Source organism: Protopterus annectens, chromosome 7.part0 (assembly GCF_019279795.1).
Source record: "Protopterus annectens isolate FY-2018-M chromosome 7.part0, PAN1.0, whole genome shotgun sequence".
In the NCBI taxonomy this organism is placed as follows: Eukaryota; Metazoa; Chordata; order Ceratodontiformes; family Protopteridae; genus Protopterus; species Protopterus annectens.
Genome location: NC_056739.1, coordinates 1,755,491,831 through 1,755,511,269, shown reverse-complemented (window position 1 = coordinate 1,755,511,269; position 19,439 = coordinate 1,755,491,831). Strand labels below are relative to the sequence as shown.

The window sequence follows — 19,439 nt, the reverse complement described above, 5'->3', positions numbered from 1 at the left end:
CTCTCCAAACTTTTGAGCTTTTCAAATATTCTTATTATGCCATAAGTAATAGCTTCAAATAATCTTTGTCCTATTAATATTTGTTTCATAATAAGAATGTTGGCATGTAGATCTTTCATTATTTTTTATCAAGTCTTCAAACTAATTGTCTGTAGATCTGGTTCTTCTTTTTCTTCCATACTCAGCATTTCTTTCTATGTCTTGTTTCTCTTTTGCTTTGACCTCACTTCATTATCAGACGTATTGTCCATTTTTGCAAATGGTGATTATTAAAAATGTCCTAATCCTTGAAAACTACTTCATGTGTCACTTGACTCCCCTTCATATCTAGCCTGCTCCCTATCATGCGAGGAATCATCCAAAATTACATTGAATTTTCTTTACCTACAAACAAATCTAAGTTTTAGTTTACTAATGGAGCATTTTTGCTTGTTTTCTATCCAACCATTTCATCTATAACCTTTTGCTGTTGTGAATATTTGCATTTTTTTTCTTTATACTATACTTTCATTGCTCATCATTTACTTAGATTCATAGATTAGTACTAGGTTAACTGTCTTTGTGAGCCATTTTAAGACTACCCATTTACCCCATGTGAGAATCCAACCCTGCACCTTGTCTCTGTAAAGTAAACACATTACCCATTATGCCAGCCTCCAAACCTATAAATTAGTACCAGGCTAACTGTCCTTATGTGTCATTCCAAGGCTAGCCAATTACCTCCTGTGAGAATCAAACACTGCACCTAGTGCCTATAAGGTGAACACCTTAACCACTATGCAAACCCTCTAACCTTAAAAACTTCATTGACTTTACATATTTTGCTTGTCTTACAGCTAGTTTCACTGCACACAATCTCATCTGCACCCTTTTGTCTCATCATGCCGGCCATATTACTATTGCAGCTACTTTTGTTTCTCTTGTTTCCAGGGATTCTTCTGTTTTCCCTCCTGAGAAAACAGTAATGTTTTGACTTATATATTGATCCTGTTTTGAATCATTCCCTACTTTATTCTTACCTTTCTCTTCCCCATCTCATTTTCATTCATGGTCTTGTTCTCACCATAATTGGTAGAAACCTATTTACTATTACTGTACCTCTGCTTTCTGAAAATTTGTTTTCAAATCTCGTCTGCCTTACATGTATATTTTGTAGTTAGGTAAAGTACCAAGAAAACCTTTCAGGACAAAAATGTTAACAGAGAGCATTGATATTGAGACACTTTACTAATATAGCTTACATGTTGGCAAAGAGTCCTGAAGCAATCTTTAAGATCACCGAACTAAATAAATAACACTAACACAGATGTTTAGACTGTGAATGCAGTTAATAGATTTTGCATAAAAGTACTTTTTATTTGATTACTGCAAGCAGCATGGAGCACCAAAACAGCGCTAATGGACTTTTCAGTCACTGTCAAGTCAACAGAAATCTAAATATATAACAAAGATTCTTAACCACATAACTATATTAAATTAATAAATAAAAGACAGTAAACATTGACCATTCTGTATCTGCTCTAGTAAAGTAAAGCAAAGCATATTTTAGGTCAAATTTCTTACAATAAAAATCAGTTACCATGTAATTCTAAAAACAGTTCTACAGTTAACTGGACAAAGTGACACAGTGTAACAGTCACCAGCTGATTACATCTTGAACGACCACAAAACATTCCTCGGTATCTTTCATACTATTTATTATGTCTGGCAGAATATAGCAGCAATAAATAAATAAAGACAATAAGCCACTCCTGCAGTTGAGTGTAGAAAAGTATCTGCATCTTGAGTTCAGAGGTAAGTACTAGGTTAACTGTCCTTGTGGGTCATTTTAAGCATAACCAATTACCCCACATAATAATCACATTCTGCACCTTGTGTCTGTAAGGTAAATACCTTAACCATTATACCAACCTCCTAGGCTACAAATTATTTTAATGAAGCACATGTAATTTAGTTCTTGCTGAAAAGAACAACAGGCAGGCCAAATTTCAGTAATTGTTAGAAATGTGGGTATGGTAGAACAGCAGGATGAACAATGGTACTTTTAAGGTATTGCATTATACCAGCCAGGAGCTGTGCCGATTCAATTCATTAATATCCAAATGGAAACATGAACATTTTCAAGCAGAAATATCTCAGCCTTAGTAATTCATAAAAAAGTAAAGTGTCTTACTGTGCTGTGAAGCCATCAGGAATGTTTGTCCAGTTGCCAGTTAAATCTTTAAAGTAGTAAAACAAAGGAGTGACTTGTTTTAGAATGTATTGCTGGAAAAAAAATACAACACATCAAGGTCGTTTCATGTAAAATTTAGTTTACCTTATTTTAGCCTTATTTATTTAATGTAGTTACATATGAAGGAAGATCACATTGTGCCAGTGTACCTTTTCAGAGAAGACCCAGATACAAACTTGTATTACTTTTTTTCCCATTTTTTTACTGTTGATGCAAAAAAAAAAAAACGTACACAGTACAGACAGTTATCATTAAATGAAATAGGAAGATACTACATGTATTACATTTATATTTATTTATATGACATTTGTTTACCAGGAAAGTCCAACTGGGCCAAAAAAGTGTTTATTTTCAGTGGAGGCCTGGGAAGAAAACCTCCACAGTCAAGCTCTTTCAAAAATCAGTTACAGATATTTTAAATCACAAAGTATCATGCAACACTACAAAACATAGTAATGAAAAAAAATGTTGCCATGAGAAAAACATAGAACATATAAAAACAGCAACATGAGCTGGAGAAATATATGTGAGGAAAAACTCATTAGTCATGTTATTTGACTAATATGCGATAAATGAGACCTGAGACAATTCTAATAATTTAAAATAGAAATCAGAGATTATTTTATTCATTTATTTTATTTTATTTTATTTTGCATTTGTTTACTGGGTAGTGTCCGACTGGGCTTGGTAGCCTGTTTTCAGCAGAGACCCAGGGAGAAAAGCTCCATTAATGTACAATACAAGACATTTGATTAGCACTAAAATAGTTACTTAACAAAACAGAGAATCAACAGGGTAGTACATCCTTAGGAAATTAGACTACAGAGTTATAAGAAATGTAAAGGATCATTTGTTAAGTTGCATATTAATATAGGAGGTGAACAGTAAGGAGAGGATTCAAGCAGAAAGGAGGGGAAAATATAGAGTGCTTAGGAGTAAAGAGATAGTGAGAGGGAAAGAGGTAGTGAGTAAATGCAGAGAATGAGGGAATAAAAGTATTTTTGGAAGAGAGAGAGGATAAGTAAGTAATACGTGAAAGGTGGTAAAGGAAATTATCCAGGAGAGCAATATGGGCATAACTGCATTCCATTGAATGATAAGAAATAATGAGGGGAAATTGAGTATGTCTTAATATGATAGACAGCTGCATATTGAATAAGGGTTTGGCCTACAGTGGAGTAACTGCAGCGAGACAGGAGGTAAAACAAGTCCTGATAACTTTAAAGGCAGCAACACAAGCTTTATTGTTAAGATGCGCCTAAGTTAACGGCACCAGGCAGTATTGCAGTATGCTTGGCTTGAAATGAGGCTGTAGTATCTGGAGAATAACTGAGATGTGGGGAGGATCAATCAGATACTTCACTGGAATGCATTTACTCCCCTCGCAGATTGTTTTCCACCAAAAGCATCAATGAGGTAAAATGTTTATTGATACAAAGATAAGGTTTTTGAACACCAACTACTTTAGGTGAGTCACAACATTTAATTTTATTGTTATGGTTTTTATTTGCATTTTCCAGGCAAAATTTACTCTAGCAGTGTTAATTTAGCTTCACCTTAAGCTGTGTAAGGGCTGTGGGTGGGGGTTCCCATCCAGCAGATTCAGTAATTCAATATAGAAAACACTGATACAGAACTGTAGGAAAACAAGATATTTCTTTATGTTTAATTTGATTCTTGGAAACTGCCTTACATAAGTTTCAACTGAAGGTATTTCTCCTTTTATGCTTTTGCAACTGTAGTGCAATTCAGTCGTAGAAGTTGCCTTGGTGGTGAGATTGTCTTAACTTTTGCAGCAGGAAGTGTCAAGAGACACTATGTGCTCAGTACACTGGGAGAGGGAGAGACTGAAATAATTAGGATTGTTTTGTGGTTGAACTGGGTGGATAAAGTACTATTCATCTATACTCTGCTGCATTAAGTAGAGTTTGGCTAATATACATAGTGCATTATATTTCACAATTGTTCATTTACATTAACTGCAAACTAAAGGAGCTAACAAGAAACATGTGTTGGTATGCAAGTTTGGGATTACTAAGATGGGGGTGTCCAGATTTTAGAAAGACAGGTAGAACACTTATCTCAGTTCCCGCTCTTTCCCACACAACATACAGTCTGTAAATGTGACATTAAGCACTTTACAATAAGTGACTTCAATTTTAACAGATATGAAAAAATAGTGGGTGGAGCCTAGATGGCCAACTGAGAGCAGTGAATTTTGAGAGCTCCATAAACTAGTATAATAATATAGGAAAATGTCATTATTTTCAAGTTTAAAATGTCAGAAATCTATAGATAAACGACTAAACTACATAAATGTCAGTTTTGGTGGAGATATACAAAAAAATTTCCTGTTAAGTAACTTGGAGATATATTAAGTCACTGAATATAAACAACTCAAGGAATTCTCATCCAGATGCTGCTTTGAAAAAAAAACTGCAATTGATGACAATTACCTTACAGGAATTATCTTTGAAGATGGATGGCTATAAAAATGACTTAGAAAACCTCAAATTAAATTCTCAAAAACAGACTGATACTCTTAAGGAACTATTACAGCAACACCATACAAAAATAACAAATATAGAGGCTTCTCTAAACGACATTGAAGGGAGACTCAAAGAGGAAGAATTCCAAAAAGAATCTCTGCTTAAACAGAATACATGACTGCTTAACAAAATAGATGACTTAGAAAACAGGGAAAGGAGAAACAAAAATAAGGATCTTTGGTCTGCCTGAAAACACTGAAGGAGAAGATATTATTTCATTCTTAATAACCTGGATTCCTGAATTTTTATACTTGAAAGAGGGACTTTCATTTGGAATTGAAAGGGCGCATAGAGCACTGAGGAAACTTGCTTCTACCCCAACAAATACTCCACCTAGATCCATAGCTATAAAATTTCTTTAATTTCTGGACAAGGAACTAATATTACAATCTGCTTAGAGAAAATCACCCTTAAAATACAATCAAAGCCTGATAAGGTTTGACAATGATTATTCTTCCAGAATACTAGAACAAAGGAAAAAAGTCTGGCCAATAGTAACACTGTTGAAATATAACAACATTAAAGCAAAGCTGGCCTTTCCAGCCAAGATAAAAATACTTTTTGCCAATGAGATGAGAACATTTAATGACTTAGAAGAAGCTACTATATTCATCAAAAACAACTACATAGTGTATATCCCAGAACAAATGGAATGGATGGCCCCTATTCTTAAAAGAATAAAAGAAACAAATCCTTGGACTGATGCTAGAAAGAAGAAACAAAAAAACTGATTCCAAGATAGCTGTCCCCCCAAAAAATAACTAAATAACTCTTACAACTACATCTCTCAAAGTATCAACTGATATGGTACATCACTTGTCATCTTTTTTATTTAAAAATGAGGGTTTCTTAAACAACTGAGAAACAATAATGATTTATTCAGAATGTTCAAAGAGTCCAATAATTCTTCACAAAGGTAGGTCAAGATGGGTTATTATTTACATTATATACAAGCCAAACAAAGCAACATATAATACAAACATAGAAGTTTCTATTCCCCTACTTGAACTCAATTAATATTTATCTTGTTCATTTTTCATTGTTTTTACTTATAATAATTTACATAATTAACTAATTCAACAAGGTATCATTCATCAGAGTTCAGACTCAAATGTAAAAATTAACATCATATATAATAGCAGTAACTATAGAGTATTTTGAAAAAAAAATGCTGTCATGGAGACTAATGACTTCTTCAGTTAAAGCATAATTTAGAAATGTCGTATATATATATATATATATATATATATATATATATATATATATATATATATATATATATATATTGGTTAGATAATAGTAGCAAGCTCTTAGTACAAATGTCATCATTATTCTGTCTAAATATAGTTAACATCAATTATGGCAGGTATCACAGCTACAAGTGCTGTTTGAGCAATCCTGATATGGTGTGCGTGGATGTAGCTGTGTCTGGCAGCTAGTACAAATGTCATTATTATTCTGTCTAAACATAGTTAATTCCAATTATGGCAGGTATCATAGCTTCGAGTGCTGTTTGATCAATCCTGATATGGTGTGCGTGGATGCAGCTGTGTCTGGCAGCTAATACAAATGTCATTATTATTCTGTCTAAACATAGTTAATATCAATTATGGCAGGTATCATAGCTTTAAGTGCTGTTTATTAAGACTGACATGGTGTGTGTAGATGCAGCTGTGGGTTGCAGCTTGTAATCGAGGTTTACTGATGCTTGTGTTTTAGGAAGAGACATTTGTTGTTTTATCCTGGATCCAGGGGAAGGGGGTGGATAAAACTGTGATCTGGGATATTTTGGCAGAGAATAGTTTGTTTATACGTCTGCTGAGTGAGAGGTGGGAAGGCAGGAAGAATGTGTTATCTCTTGTTGTGATGTTGTTGGGAGTTTTTTTTTTTTTTTTATCTGTTTGCCCTCCATTCTTTTCCTGGCTGCTGCCTCACTGAAAGGGAGGGAATTTAGGCTTGAAGTTGCAGTGAACTGAAACTTTGCTTCAGGTGCATTACAAGTCTCTGATATGCAGTACACAGACACACTAACAGAAACAGACACTCCCAGGTTGCTATTATAATGGAGACAGCGTGACGGTAATGCTTAATGGCTATGAGGAGCCTATGAGATTATTCTCGGTAATGAAGTTTTTGGTTTTAAAAATATATATATATATATATATATATATATATATATATATATATATATAAAAATAAAAGGGCTGTTTTAAACCACATGTACACATATTGATGGTCTCCCAACACTTTGTTTAGCTCATTTAGTTGATTCTTGATAAAAAATAAGTGCAATTTTATATTTAAAATGTAGTTTGGTCCAAACACATTAAGGACTTACATAAGAGTGGAAGCTTGAGTTATTATGAAAGACTAAGAGCATTTGATCTTGTGCAGTGCCCTTTGCAGTGGTCTGGGAGGTGAGCTTGCTCAGACGTGTTGGACATATGGGGATAGCTGATTCTAGGAGTGTTTGGGGTTACCGGGAAGTGCTAGAGAGTATCATCAGATTTCCTTCATTGAAAGATCTGTGGGAATGGAAGGTGTGTTGAATGGTTCACTGGCAGAGTGGCCACTGCATGGAACAGGCTGGTAAAATGGAACAGGACAAATATTGGTTTGGATATTTAAGAACAGCCTGGAAACACACCACATGAACTAGTGAATGGTATTCTGGCAAAACTGGATGGGTAATGTTGCCTGTGCTTGAAGTATTGATATGTGTATATGTAAGGATGGAAATATACTTATAACAAATAAGAAACTAAAAGAGAGTCTATGGATTGTAGAAACATGCTTGGAAGGAGCTAATAATAAGAATAAGCACAGCGTGTGGTCTCTCAAATAACTAAGCAACAGCCAAAAAAAAAAAAGAAACAGATACAGACAATAGTTATGTAATGTATGATTTTAGTAAATCTAGACATAAACTATATAATCGTCATACAAGATGAAGCAGTCTGCTGAATTTAGATATTAAAGACAGGATTTAATAACATGGGCTTGTGTATAATAACACTACAGTCTTAACTTGTAAATGACATACACTACATTGAACATCAAGGGAAGCATGATGATTTTCTTATATAAGTAAATATGCATAACAAGTCATGTAATTGCTTTAACTTGAATTGTGGTTTTGTAACCCATCTTGACCATACATAATACTTAAGTTGTTACCAAGGTAACGAATGTTTTATACATGACATCAAACTGACAAAGTTGTTTAAGGGAAACAATAGAAGCCTGAACTAGGAATGTCACAGAATGTAACAATATCATTCTGAACAAATAGTATTAAATTGACATTAATCACTCAGTTTAACCTTTGCTGATTATACAAAATAGAATGTTACCATTTAAATCTAAAAAATGTCAGTGCATGCCATAAAATGGCAATTTATGAATATGGAAAGGGAACTTGTAATCATTAATCACAGTACGGGAATTTGTTGTTTTCAACCTATAATTTCACTCATTTTGTAATAAGAAATGACAGATATGAAAATCCTTATGTGTAGGAAATGGGGGGAAGAGGAATGCACTGATAATTAAAATGCACTAACTTTTATCAATGTTCACATAAAACAAACTTGAGTCTTTAAGTGAGTTAGCAACAAACACAGTGATTACTTAAATGCTGGCAAACAATGAAATATAACTTCTGATATATCCAGTAAAATACATTGTATTATAAACATTAGTTATAAATATTATTACCATCTATTTATATTAAGTAATATGTTTTGAAAGACTTTAATAAGGGTGAATATGTTAAATAACTGTGTGCTATAATCTTTTACTGAGGTTTTATATATGATACATCCTACTTTACTATGATTGAATTGCTTGTCATCTATCTTTCATGTAAATATTAATCGCTTATACAATATGTTGACATTTATATTGCATTAAAATTCTGTCTAATCTACAATAGTACTATATCTGTTCAAAATAATATACATATTGCTTATTGCTACTACAAATATTCTCCATATGATAATTCAAATTATGGAGCTCAGATGTTCTGGATTGTCAAGGTATGAATGATAATCTGATGGACTTAGGTTTATTCATCATATTAGGAATGATTTTCATTCCATGTCTAGTGTGGATCTTAGTTTTGTTAACATTTATTAATTTACATTTATTTCACAAAATCATTTTTAGTATGCCTGACCAAAACATTACTTTATTGGTAAACACTCAGAGTATAAAACTGATAATTTATTTTAAAAGTTCAAACATATACTTTATAGTTATCAGAGGAAAATGTTTAATAGTCACAATAAAACAAAAAATACATAGTCTAAATAACCTAAGATGGATTTAACTTTATTATCTTTAAATACCAATGGCTTAAACAATCCTAGCAAGAGATCAAATCTACTGAAATATTTAAAACTGAACAAAGCACAAATTGTCTTTCTTCAAGAAACTCATTTCAAAACAAATGACAATTACAAATGGAATCCTAAGGAATATATGATATTGGCACAATCCACTTATAAGACAAAGACAAAAGGGGTAACAATCTTATGGAAGACAAATGTGATTAACACAGACATCACTTATAAGTATGAAGATAAAGAAGGCTTTATGGCATTAGTAATAGTTAAATATAATAACAGAATATGGACCCTAGTCAGTCAATACTGGTTTCCAGGCATTGGAACAGGGACTGTTAAAAAACACCCGGATTTCATTTCCAATAATTATAAAGGCATCTTAATATTAGGAGGAGATTTTAACTGTATATTTGATATTTCTGAAACTACAAATAAAAGAACACTGCGTACATCTGCTGCATCAAACGTTTTAAACAAGTGGGTAGAACCATTTCATCTTGTACATACTTTCAAATTTAAAGAAGATAAATCTTTGTTGTTTTCCCACTAAGATCACAGATTTGGTACCCAAACTAGAACAGATAAAATATTTGCTGCCCATGACTTACACTCTAAAATCATGAATTTCTCAATCACTCCCTGCCCCTTTTCAGACCACAATTCATTAATACTAAAACTTCAAAATGGGTACAAACCATTAATCTTTAACTCCAGAATTCCAGCATATATAACTAAAATTTAATAATTCAAACACTGGTTATTAACTGAATTACAGTTCTTCTTAGATATTAATTACAACACAGAGATAAATAAAATAATGATATGGGACTCATTAAAAGCTTACATATACGGTAAAACCCTAACTTGGTATAAAAAAGTAAAAAAAAATAGGATTCTGAATTATTATATCTACAATCCAAACTTTTGTCAGTAAAAGCTGAAAAAAATCAAAATCATTTGGAGATGAAAAAAAAAGTAGAAGTGTTAAACAATAAATACAACAAAATTCTAACACATAAAACTAGTTTAGCTTTAGAAAAACTAAAAATTAATACCTTGGCCACTTCTCCCAGATATCTACATAATTTATCCACAAGAATCAAAATACAATCAAAAGCTACTAACATTAATAGTATCATCCGTGAAAAGAAAGGGAAAAATGTCTCGGATATAGGTGACATTCTTGATGCCAATCACTATATGGAACATTTCCAAAAATAAAATATACATATCAATCAATTAAATCTAGATGAAAAATGTTCTAATATAAAAAAATACCAGAAAAATTAAAACTAGATCTGCAAGCACCTATATCCTACAAAGAAATTATAGATACAATAAAAGAGAGTAAAAATAATAAAGCTACAGGTATAGATGGCATAATTATGGAAATATATATACTTTTTCCTTCAAAGATACTATCCCTCTTCCTCAAAACTCTATTAGAAATTCAGTCATATGCTTTAATGTCACCCTCTTGGAGATATTCCTTAATCACACCAATCCTAAAGGAAAAGAGATCCCCAAACCTCTGTACCTCATATAGACCTATATCGTTATTAAATAATGACTATAAGATATTTATGACAATATTAACTAACAGAATGAGAATACCACTGTCAAAAACTATAAATAATGATCAAACTAGATTTATATATCATAGACACACACATAACAATATCAAAACGATAATTTCACTTATAGATTATGTTAATAAAGAAAATAAAGAAACACTCATAATTGGCTTAGATATAGAGAAATCCTTTTTATTCTCCAATACAAACTGCTCCAACACAATTGTCAGAACATAATGCCCCCACTATGTTCATCCCTAGGCAGATCAACAACAGCAGCAAAACTAACCATCTTGTAACACTAAATATTAATATTAGAAGTATCAAAAATAAAATACCTGAACTCCAGGCCACAATAGCACACTAGTCCCCAGACATACTTGCTTTAACAGAAACCTGGCTAAATAAAAACATAACTAACTCAAAAGTTCTCCCTACTGGCTACAATATCATTAAGCAAGACAGACACTTCGTAAAAGGGGTGGAACTGCCTTATTGTATAAGTCGAACTTAACTTTATGCCAAATACCAAACTCCCTCCCTCCCCCAATAATTGGGACATACTTATCTCACAACTTCAACTTCACCCTGAAAAGGTCATCACCAAAATTGTGATCTATATTCCACCTGGTAATACACCTGCTAGCCTTGAAGACTTCGTATTCTGGTGTTCTTCCACATACTCACAAGAAACCCTTATTCTGGGGGATTTCAACTTAGATTGGTTCACCTGTATATCAGAACCACCAAGTAATCTAATAAATCTCCATGGCTACCAGCAACTAGTCCAAATTCCAACTAGATGTGATAAAAAATCTAAAAGGGAATCCATCCTTGACTGGGTCCTAACTAACAATCCCACATTATACTCCCACACAGGCAGTCTCACAGACACCTTAAGTGACCACAACATAATATACCTTATACATAGTAGAACAAGCATATGCAAAAATACTAACTATAAATCCACTAGAAACACAAACAAAATTCTCTCCTGAGGTCCTCAATACTTTGCTCTGTAGCTGTGAATGCCCCCCCCCCAAAAAAACCCATCCCACTTGTCCAGGCTGTAGCATATTTCAACAAAACATTTCTATAACACCTAGACACTGTCACTCAATTGCACAAAATCAAGGTTAGAACCTCTACAAACCCCTGGCTCAGTAAAGAAATCAAACAAATCCTCAAGTCCAGAGACACTGCCTGGCTTTATTATCGAAAAACAAAAGAAACACAAAGTCTAACTAAGGACCAAGAACTGAGCAATCGTGCAAAAAAATGCATTAGGCTGGACAATAAAATCCTACTACACGACATTACAAACTAAATGCCAACACAACCCCCAAAAATTTTGGAAAAATGTAAACCAGCTACTAAAATCCACCCAAAAGGCTACCCACAAACCAACCACCCCTGACACTAAAGTTCCCATCAAAACACAATTACTCCCACTTTTTGAACTCAAGTTTATCCTTAGTATCACAGGACAGTTCCAACCTCACTATCCCCCAACACAAATAACACCAATACAAGCTTTACTCTCAAAACAGTTTCCACCACTTCAATCAAAAGCACGTTCTCCAAACTAAAAACCTCATCAACAGCAGCCAACCTACTCCCCAGCTATTTCTTGAAACTCACAGCAGATGCTATTGCTATCCCAATATCCACTCTTATAAACAGATCAATTTTTGAAAACTATGTGCCCAAATTCTGGAAAATATCCTATGTTACACCCATACATAAAGGTGGGACCTCCACTGAACTTAATAACTACAGACCCATTGCTATACTCTCCCCCCTGGCCAAAATCCTAGAAAAATGCATCCATACCCAGGTGCTAAAATATCTCCTAGACAGCAACATCCTGTCACCTACTCAACATGGTTTCAGACCTGTCCATAGTACCACTATAGCCCTCCTCTGCTTCACAAACACAGTAAACCATCTCAAAAATGAAGGCCTGTAGGTGTCAACTCTTATTTTGGATATGTCCAAAGCATTTGACACAGTCTCACACCAAATCCTGCTAAACAAACTAAATCAATATCACTTATCAAATTCCAGTCTTACCTGGTTCCAGAGCTACTTAACTGACAGGTACAAAGCTGTGATATGGGAAATTTATCTCTTTTTCCCATAAGTATAGGAGTCCCACAGGGTTCTATCTTAGAGCCACTACTATTCACAGTCTTCACAAATGACCTCCATACCTCCACACAGCATGCATCTATTATTCAGTATGCAGATGATACTACCTTAATCTGTGCTGCGCAAAATATTCTCACCCTCCTGAAAACAACTCAGCTAGCATTTTTTGACATTGAAAACTACCTTACCAAAGCCCAACTTATCCTTAATCCAAAGAAAACTCAGCTTATGATTATAACCTGTTCTAACAAAAACACTGATAACAGTCAATTCACTATCTACTCCACAAATGCTACTTCAATTGCTCCAGTGGCACAGGCTACACTATTGGGAATAACCATAGACTCCCACCTAAAATTTGATTGTCATCTCAGCTTAACTATTAAAAAAGTACATGCCAAACTGGGATCACTCTACCGTATCAAACCATTTCTTACCAACACAATATCAGCCATTGCTCACTCCCAACTTCTGTCCACCCTACTCTATGCATCTCCCATTCTGACTAATCTCAACAAAATTGAACTAAGCAAAATGGAAACCTGCTGTAACAGACTTGCCCACTTTGCTGCAAATTGCTCTTATAGAAATTATCACTGTACTGCTTTGAGACAGCTCCACTGGCTTGAACTGCCCAACTTCCTAACCGACAATCAGCTCTGCCTCTGTCATTCTATCTATTACCTCCCAAATAAGTGTCCTGCCCTAAAAAAAACTAGTACAACATCACTCAGCCCAAAAGCCTCTAGGATCATCAAGCAAACTACTACTAGAAGTCACCAACAGCTACAATAGCTTTGAAGACACACTATATAGTAGTTCAGTGGCTAAAAAATGGAACTGTCTCCCCACTAGCATACAAAACACATTGTTCAAAGCCTCCTTTAAAAACCTCATTAGTCAGCATCTCAAGCAAAGTTGACAGAGCCATGACTGCTCCCCAGGCTAGTGAAAGCAGATAAGGTGCACATAATAAACCTAGAGTACTTGATAATAGTTTTCACTCTTACTCACAAACACTGGTGAATGTACAAAATATGTACTGTACCTGTGTACTATGTATGTATTGTACCTATGTTCCAAATTTCAGCTGTACACCACAAATCTATTAATTACCTTTATTTTTAAAATAATATTTTCTTGTTTGTTCTCTCCACTGTAACTGTTGATGTGCTGCATACCACTGTAAAAACATGTCTATTGTAATTTGTGTGTATACTGATCATGTCTAAATATCTACATGTATCTGTAATTTTTCTGTGTGGAAATTTTCTCCCCGAGCATCTGCTGAAAAAGGGCCTTTTCGGCTCAGTCAGACACCCCGGTTAACAAATGTAAAATAAAATAAAAAATAAAAATAAATAAACAACATTTCCTGCATCCTTTGTTCATCTCCTAAATAATATATATACAACTAATTTAGCGTATGTCAAGTTAGGTCCTTTTATCGCTGAATCTATACATATAACAAAAGGCACTAAACAAGGATGTCTCTTGTCACCAATTTTATTTGCTCCGGCTATTGAAATATTGGCAGGTTCAATTTGTAAAAATATAAAAATCAAAGGAATGGATGTTTATGAACAATGCAATTCTAAAGTAATGCTATTTGCTGATGACATACTACTAGCATTATCTAATGCAAAAGAGACATTAGAAGAATTAGATATATTAATTGACAAATTTCACATGACTTCAGGACTCCATTTCAATAAATCAAAAACATTTTTTTTATTTTTAAATAAAAAAAAGAACTGCAGACTAAGGGGAATCACATCACAGGGAAACAATAATCTACCTTAAAATATCTAGGCATTGAGTTATGCAAGGATAATAATGAATTAGTCTCAAAAAACTACAATAATATCATCAATACAATTAAAATCTCTGTGGAAAAATGGAACAAAATAATATTAACATTTGAAGATAAGACTACCATTAATAAAAATGGTTTTACTGCCCAAGATCCTATATATATAGCCTTGGCAATACAGCTATTACCAGAAAGGAGTATAGTTAAAGAATTAAATTCATGCCTAATAAAATGTTTTATGGTTTTCCAAAAAAAAAAAACAGAATAGCTTTAATACATCATATCAGACCATGGAAACAGAGAGGATTAAATTTTCCTGATATAGAAACATATATAGAAGCATCAATATCTAAAACAATCTCAGACTGGATAAGTCCAAATTACTCTGCAAATTGGAAAGAATTACTAACTGTAATATCAATAAATGAATTTGATTTACAAAAAAAAAATTCAAATAGATAAAAACAATTTGCCATGGCACATATGTATTAGTATGCAATATTACATAGCTGAACCCATTAAAACTCGTATGATTAATTATTACATTGAATCATTTAGGAAAATTATTAATGCAAATATAGATTTAAAAGTCTGATTTGATCTTTTAACACCATTTATAGTCACAAAGAACTTTCCACATAAACTATAGAAATAAATTATTAATTCCTGGGAACAGAAATGATTTGTTTTTTGGTTCCAATGTACCAAAGAACTAAAAGTTTTAGATATAAAAGTAATAAAAACAGCATACAAAATTCCACAACAGGACTTGCTAACTTTACAGAGTATTCTGTCATATCCGCAAGATTTAAGTAGAATAATTAACAATTTTTAATTTAAAGAAATACCTAAATATACAAAATACATATATGAAATCATATATAATGATTTTGACATAGGAAACAGTATTTCAAAATTTTACAAAATATTGATAAACTATAAAACAACACCCAAAACCACATTTTGGAAATATATAACAAAAGGACACTCAATACAGTTAACTGAAGATATTAAAACAAATATCTTATTATCGAAAAAATATACATCCTTTACACAATACTGGAAAGTTTTTAATTGGAAAAGCTTGCACAGAGCATTCTTAACTCCAGATAGAATCAGTAAAATTAGTTCTCCATAAAAGGAATATGTTGGAGATGTGAGCAAGCACACAATGCAGATTGGAACCACATTTTCTTTGTGTTAAAATTAAGCCATTTTGGAATGGTATTAAGAACTATCTACAAACTTTATTTAATGAATCATTTTATTTAACTAAAGCTCTTGTATTATTAAATGTGAATGGAGGTCCTCATTTGAATAGGTCAAACATGTATCTAGTATGGACTATACTTGCAATTTCAAGGAAATGTATAACAAGAAGATGGAATACAAACACAATACCAACTTTGGAAGACTTCTACACACTACAAAAGACCACAGCATTACTGAAAACTAAAATTAAAGAACTAATAATTTATCCAAAGCCATTTATCAACAACCCTTGGGGAAAAGTCTTATTGTTGATTGACACTATACAGTAATTGATCAGACACTCTGATAATGGATTGGACATACTTGTAAAGTAACTATATACATTAAGATCTGTTATAGTGCCAGGATAATGTAAATAGTGTGCATAGTTATTTAAAATGTTATGTATAAATACTATGGAATTCATTCAAATGTATATGAAAAATAAAAAAAAATTGTGACAAAAAAAAAAAGATATGTAAAAATAGGCAGTAACCCAACTCTTTTCACAAAAGGAACTGTCACCACAATGTGGGTAGCACACAGCTTAATCCAAATATTTTAAGTACTTTCATCTCACTAATAAAAGATTTCTTCAGAATAAAATTCATTAAACAAATGAGCATTTTAAAAACTTCCCCCTTAATCACAAGCCACTATTTATTTTATCAGAACACAATACTGATAGAAGAGTGAAGGAAAAATGATAAAATAGAAATAAAAATAACAATTGAAACCCCCTCCAAAAATAACCTTGTTATTATAAAAACACACCATTATTTGTTGTCATGCTCTCACAATAATCTCAAAGACTATAATTAAAAAAAAAACAATTAATATTGTCCCATTTAACCCAGGAGCTGCCATTCCATTGTTCTGATTTGTCAATAAGGCTCATAAAATTCTAATAGTAAATCAGGGGCACCACCTCTAGGATTTTAAAATAATTTCTCAATACCAAAAAAGAAAAATGTATGTGTAGGATGTTCTACCAACTGCTTCACCAATGCATCATTAGAATTTGATCTACTTATATATGTGTTCATACATTCTTTCCCTAAAACACCTAGTTGTCCAGACTAGCCAGTAAGTGTGCAGTTCATAAACAGAGTGCACAGACAGGCATGAAAACATACCATAACATACCTCTGATCTTTAAATGTCATCCTTGTATCCTAAGAAGACCCATATTTTATTAATGACATATATCATGGAAGGTGGCATGGTAATGCTACAGTTATCACTTCTGATTGATGCTAACTCTCACCCCCATTTGATTCTCTGCAGGAGTGTTTATGCTTTCTCAATGTTTGTATGAGTTTTCACCAGGACTGAAGTTTACAAGTTTCTCACTACATTCTAAAAATATGTTGCTAGGTTGAATTGTGACCCTACAATGTGTGTGTGTGTGTGTGTGTGTGTGTGTGTGTGTGTGTGTGTGTGTGTGTGTGTGTGTGTGTGTGTGTGTGCGTGAGTGTGTGTGTGTGTGTGTGTGTGTGTGTTTGTAAAATAGACTTTGATTTCAGCTAAGAATTTATTTGGAGGAATTATGTTTAGGATGCCATGTGGCAGACTATTTCAGGGAATATTTTAATAGTGCTACTTTAACATAGCATTAGTCAAATGCTTGCTTTCAGATAAATGATTTGTATAATGTGTCTGAGTATATACTTTAAAGGGAAGTAACTTATGCATAGCAAATGTGATAATCATGGTATCTTAGTATGTTATTTTTAATATGTTTTATACAACTATCAACTCAGTCAGAATATCTTGGGTGCTCAGAGGTCTAACTATTTTTTTCTCTAACGGTTATCCAATATTGTTCTAATACAGAGTTAGTTATATCTGATATTTTGAAAGCAGGAAGAAAAAACTCATATCCCAGATTAAAGTATGTGATTTGCTGACTGAGAGAGACACTAACCATATTAAGATTCCACATTTTCTGTCTTGACACCAAAATAGAACATTTTGCTGGAAGCTTAAACATAATGCATGAACATGACTATGGTGTTTGCTGCTGCACTGGCTCCTGGTGGATACTCTCACAGCTTCTTGCAACACTGTACCTGCACCACTGTACACCAGCGATGCTGTGATATTTTTGTTTTTCTAATATAGCCTTTCTAAATTTTCAAATAGATTACTGCAACTCTTTTCAAATAAATAATTAATTTTCCCTGTTTATTCCTCAGCATTATTTTCTTTTACCTCTTTCACTGCTGTGTATTATTAAAGTTAGTACCAGTACATTTGAAACATAAATTAAACCCTTTACACTACAATTACCTTCTGATTCATGTAATGTACTATCATCCATCATTTATCTTATATTATACCCAAAGGTGCTGGTATTAAATATATATGCACAATAAACTGTACAGTTCTTCTCATCTCCACTGTGAATGAGCACATGTGCACAAGACCCCCTTTCAGTACCCCTACTATACACAACGTCTGTAGAAGATATATCAAAAGCATAGCATCCCATAGTTGATTATGACCAATGGATCCAGGTTCAGAATGGCCCAGGTGCTGGAATAGCCATCCAGGAAGGGAAAAGAGTGAAGACTGCTCATGTCTCCCAGTATAAAGATTGAGGTGTCTCCTACTAACAAATTTCCAGTATCCACTGGAGACCTAGTGGGAGCCAAATAGGGAAGACAGGGCAACTTCAGGGTTCACATCACTTATGAAACCATTACATCTGCTTTCACCTGACTGCTTATGCACAACATAAAGGGGCTGTCATGGCATAAAATAGTCCTCTCATTGCTGCTTAGATAATTGTTTTGCTATGATTAGTTCTCACTGGTAGGAAATAACTGAGCAGATTCACAGAGATCAGCCAAATGGTAAGAAGGTGCAGGGAGACAGGACAAATTCCCTGACTACTGAGTTTGGAATCTGTTTAAACAAGTCTCACTGAGTTATGTTCATACTTACTGGTAAGTTCAAAAAGGTTAGTTAAGCCAGATCCACCACACAGACTGAAGACTGCCAGAAAAAGACAAGTGTTGAACAGAATTTCCAGAATGAAGGCTAATAATTACTGTACTTTAGAGTATCAAAGTCTGGTGAAGTTAGTTTATCAAACTGTACTTGACTTCTCAGTGTTAAAAAAGTAGTCATGTACCATCAATGATGTTATACTGATGATGACAAATATTCTCAAATTAACCACAGATTGTAAGATTCTATCTGTTGCTGTACCATGCATTTGACAGCCTGCAGACCCCAAATCAGAGTAGTTGAGATAATGTTAAAGATTTCAGATGGCAAAGTTTGTAAAAAAGGAGGGTGTGTCCATTCCTATAGTGGCTGTCTACAGAAATGTAAACAAGGAGAAGTGGTTTCTCTGGGTAATCTAGACTATCCACTGCTGAGAGCCAAGAAAAGCAGAATGTGTTATACATGTAAAAAATTAATCACAATGGAAGAAGTAAGACTGAAGCAACATAGCTGGAAGGGATGAAATACAAGGTGGGGGTACATATGTGGTGGATGAGAAGGAGGATA

General features: G+C 33.5%; 1 protein-coding gene across 3 annotated transcripts in view; it reads right to left on the bottom strand.

Moving 5' to 3' along the window:
• The window catches only part of LOC122807225 (alanyl aminopeptidase, membrane), a 1,192,582-nt gene that overhangs the window by 87,562 nt on the left and 1,085,581 nt on the right, over window positions 1-19,439 (bottom strand). For all 3 annotated transcript variants that reach the window (XM_044078301.1, XM_044078300.1, XM_044078302.1), the window contains one exon: window positions 2,174-2,265. In XM_044078301.1, the coding sequence (XP_043934236.1) occupies window positions 2,174-2,265 (92 nt within the window). The remainder of the gene's footprint in view (window positions 1-2,173; window positions 2,266-19,439) is intronic.